We start from the raw sequence: 3,847 nt of genomic DNA, 5'->3' as shown, positions 1-3,847 counted from the left end.
GGGGGGGTTAATCAATTTTCTGATTATCAAAAGATGTGCCACTACAAATAGACAATGCTGCTGTTTACAAACATTGTCAAAAGAAAATGGTGGCTTTTTCCAAATTGCTGAGTATCCTTTCAACATTACTTGACTTACAAATAGGATTTGCCACTCTGTACCAGTTGCTTGATCCATCCAATCCAGTGGTAATCACCACACAGGATCACACTATTAATCCACTCAGCCCAATTACACCACCTACAGAAATAACTTTTAGCTGTCATTTCAGACAAAAAAAATACCCTCCCCATGATGCAACTGACCACATGCAACAGACTGTTTTATACATATACATATGTTTCAGTTTTATTTTAAGGGGTCTCTTTTGTGCCATACAGCCCATAAAAAATTTAAACTGTTTTTAAAAATTCTGAAAAACAGAAAAAATATCTTATTTGCTTGATCTTTTTTTAAGGATCAGTAAATGCCTCCCATTACACATCCTGTTATTCCATAAAGAACCACCCTGTAATACATGGGTTAGGTGGTAAAAGTCACCAGATGCAGAATAAAGAGACACTGTGCTGTTTGAATGAGAGAATTGCATTGAATTACATTTTGTTCCACTGATATTTACGAAATATCTTTCCTTCCCATGAGGCCAGGGCATTGGATCATACCATGTGTTCAGCTTTCATCCTCCCATTCTGGCTTGGCTGGAAATTTTGCCTCTCTACAGTAAAGTATTTTCCTTTACTTTACACTTACTTCTAGCTCCCTTTCTCCAGCTGTTTCTAGGAATAGGTCTGGTCGGAAGGGTTGCCTTCCTTTGCCGCTCTCCACTCTGTAAAGTTTCTCTAATGCAGAAAAAAATGCATATTTAAACAATAAAGCATAAGAGCAAGTGCATTTCAGGGTGGATACAGTAGGCTTAGATGGTGATATAAACAGAAAAAAGGCCTGAAGCTAGAGCCTGGATCAGGACAAACACTGGCAAAAGATAATGGTGGCCTTCCTTTGAGATGGATCTGAACTTTAGGGTATTTCTAATTATAAGGCACACAGCTAAAACAGGGGAACTTGAAGGTAACTGGGAAATGAAAGGAACAGAAATGGATAGGTGTATTTATTCGTAATGATAGACATCAATGTGACATCGTCCCATGTGAATGTTAGGCATTATTTAGTGCCTTTCTTGGCATGTGGTATAACCATGGTAAAAAGAGTATGAAAGCCCATTAGGATATTATATGCTGATTTGCAGAAGTACAGAGCACTCACAAATTACCATAAAATCAATAGGAGCTACAGATCCTCAGTCCCATTAAAAATCAGACTTTTAACATATATATATATCCATAATTTTAAAATATAGTAATTTCTTGGCTCATCACCCATAATCATGAATATACTGCCCCACCTATCAGAGTGCTCTGTCCTCTGAACATGTCAGAATTCAAGCCATATTTGCCAAACTCAGTTATATTGTGCCATTGACATGTCTCCTCCCTGACAAAAATTACTCTAATGCCAGCCTACCCATGAAAAGGCCTTCTGCAGGAAACATTATATATAATTCTGTGCATAAAACAGGGATTTTTTGCCTGCTATTAGTAAAACTATACATCAATCTTCTCTCACTGTTTCTCAGATATTTACAGAGTACCAGTCATCATGGTATCTAGTTGCTGTAGTTCAGAGGCAGATGGTGCCTCAAGCATAATTCAAAGTTTCTTAAATAAGTTAGGTTTGCCCTCTTTCTTTCATCATAACTAATGAGTTAGTCCAAGTAAACAAAAAGCAACTAATGGCCTTTAAAGCCTTCCTAATGGTAAAATAGAGCCTGCTGATTACAGAACCATACTATAGAAGAATGGTGTCCAACTTTCTGGACCTGTGGGCCAAATAAGTGGGTCAGGGGTGGCACATAGGCTGGATCCTATGTGGGGTCTGTGTGTGGGGTCAATCCATAGGTACCATCCAGCACACCTGGATTCAGATGCATGTACTGGCCCAAACACGCACTGGTCACATTATTTGGCAGGAGGAGAGTGGCAATCGACACTGCCACTCCTCCCCCATTGCCAAATTTCCAGACTTGTGGAGAGCCTCACAGGCCAGACCTGGTCTGCAAGCCGCAGGTTGAGCACCATTGCTATAGAAACCTAGCCCCTTGGTTGCCTATATGTAGGCCAGAATTATTAAACCAAATTGTGAAATCAGGAACAATAACAAAACCAGTAAACCTACCAGTATAACCTGAACATACTTTGTGTTGACTAGGAAAAGCTCTATGGAGTGTACATGCAGTCGCTGTACTGGAGGGAAGATGTGTCATTGTATTTAAAGGATGACCGGCAGATTAAAAGTGTCACTTGGTGAACCTAGAATAAGCAAACAGGCTACAGACCCAATAGTATTAGAAGGATACTAAGTATATTGTCATCTATGCCAGCTTCAGAAGATGACACAGAGTACATCTCTTGATGCTAGAAAAGCTTTTATTTGGTTGGGCTTAGCCTGCACAATGGAAATACTGAAGATATTTGGAACAGGCAAAATGTGTCTAAAGTGGTGAGATGTAATATTAAAACCCAGATCCAAGTGAAACTAAAGGGCCAGATTATTAAATCTGCCCCAGTGATTGAGTGGGGGACAGTGAGAAGGCCACTGCCCATCAGAAGCAGTCCAAAATACTGTGCCTGCAGTCTGTTTATTGACCTGAGCAAAACAATGGGAGAATGTGGTTAATGAATGACTATTTGAAAGGGACCATTGTGTTAATTCACTCGTATGGGACAAGGTCTGTCAGCTAACTGATGGCTCCCTCTCCATCCATTTTGGAGATTTTTTTTTTTGCCAGTAGTGATATTACACATGCAAATTACTTCCAGCTACTGAAACTATAACTGCTCCCTGCACAAGGTAAAGAAGGGAGGTTATTTGTTCCCCCTCTGTCCCCATCACATGCTCACAGAGAGCTGGGCACTGTCTGTCACAGTATACTTTTGCAAGGAAAGTATACTGCTATAAAGATGATCATTACACTAAAAACAGTACGTTTAGCAAATGATCTGTTTTCTTCTAATTAAGTAGAACTCTGTAAATGTGTGAGAACTGGAGATGATTTGTTGGTTTGATTTTAGGGAAACAGAAGCCCCAAACTAAATCTGACATGTTTTCCTTCCACGTGAGCCTTTTCAGATCTCTGTTTGTATTAATAAGCTGGCGACCAGATGGGATGGATAAACATACATTTTAGCTACTTTCAAATGGGAGGGAGCTATTATGCTGTCACTCCTACATCTGCATAATCCTGTAGCAATAAAGTAAACTAAATTACCCTAACTTTGCAGCTGTATGAAGCAGAGTTAAAAAGTTGGGAGAGCAAGAATCACGCAGGTGCAAGAGTTGCAAAGTAACAGCTTGTATTAGTATCCTTTGATAGCAATATAATTGTTATGCTTGTTTATATCCTGAGAGGCTATGTTTTCCATTCTTGGAATACTGCAGGGTTGGCAATGTACAGTGCCAACTTACCCTAGAAGTTCTTCGGAAATGCTAAGAGAAGGAAAAAGCTAGAAGGCAGTCTGTTGCATTGCATGCTAAAACAAACACAGGGAGGGGGTGGCAGAATGACTCAGAGGAGAAAGAGGTGTCTGCACTTGTAGGTAACCTGTAATTAGAAAAATCCCATACTCTAGCATGCTGGTGGCAATCCTAACTTGTGATGATGGATGGATTCTGGCATCACAGCATTACTAGATTTATATCACCTGAACAAAATGTGTTCATTTCCAGAACTGCAAAACAATCCTGGTTTCCCAGTAAAAGAAACTTTTTAATACTTGGCACCATAGGTAGG

General features: G+C 39.7%; 1 protein-coding gene across 2 annotated transcripts in view; it reads right to left on the bottom strand.

Moving 5' to 3' along the window:
* The window catches only part of GUCY2C (guanylate cyclase 2C), a 65,642-nt gene that overhangs the window by 17,088 nt on the left and 44,707 nt on the right, over positions 1-3,847 (bottom strand). For both annotated transcript variants that reach the window (XM_025204814.1, XM_025204815.1), the window contains exon 19: positions 751-839. In XM_025204814.1, the coding sequence (XP_025060599.1) occupies positions 751-839 (89 nt within the window). The remainder of the gene's footprint in view (positions 1-750; positions 840-3,847) is intronic.

The sequence above is a fragment of the Alligator sinensis genome, unplaced genomic scaffold (assembly GCF_000455745.1).
Source record: "Alligator sinensis unplaced genomic scaffold, ASM45574v1 scaffold166_1, whole genome shotgun sequence".
NCBI classification, from domain to species: domain Eukaryota; kingdom Metazoa; phylum Chordata; order Crocodylia; family Alligatoridae; genus Alligator; species Alligator sinensis.
This window is presented reverse-complemented; position numbering and strand designations above follow the sequence as displayed.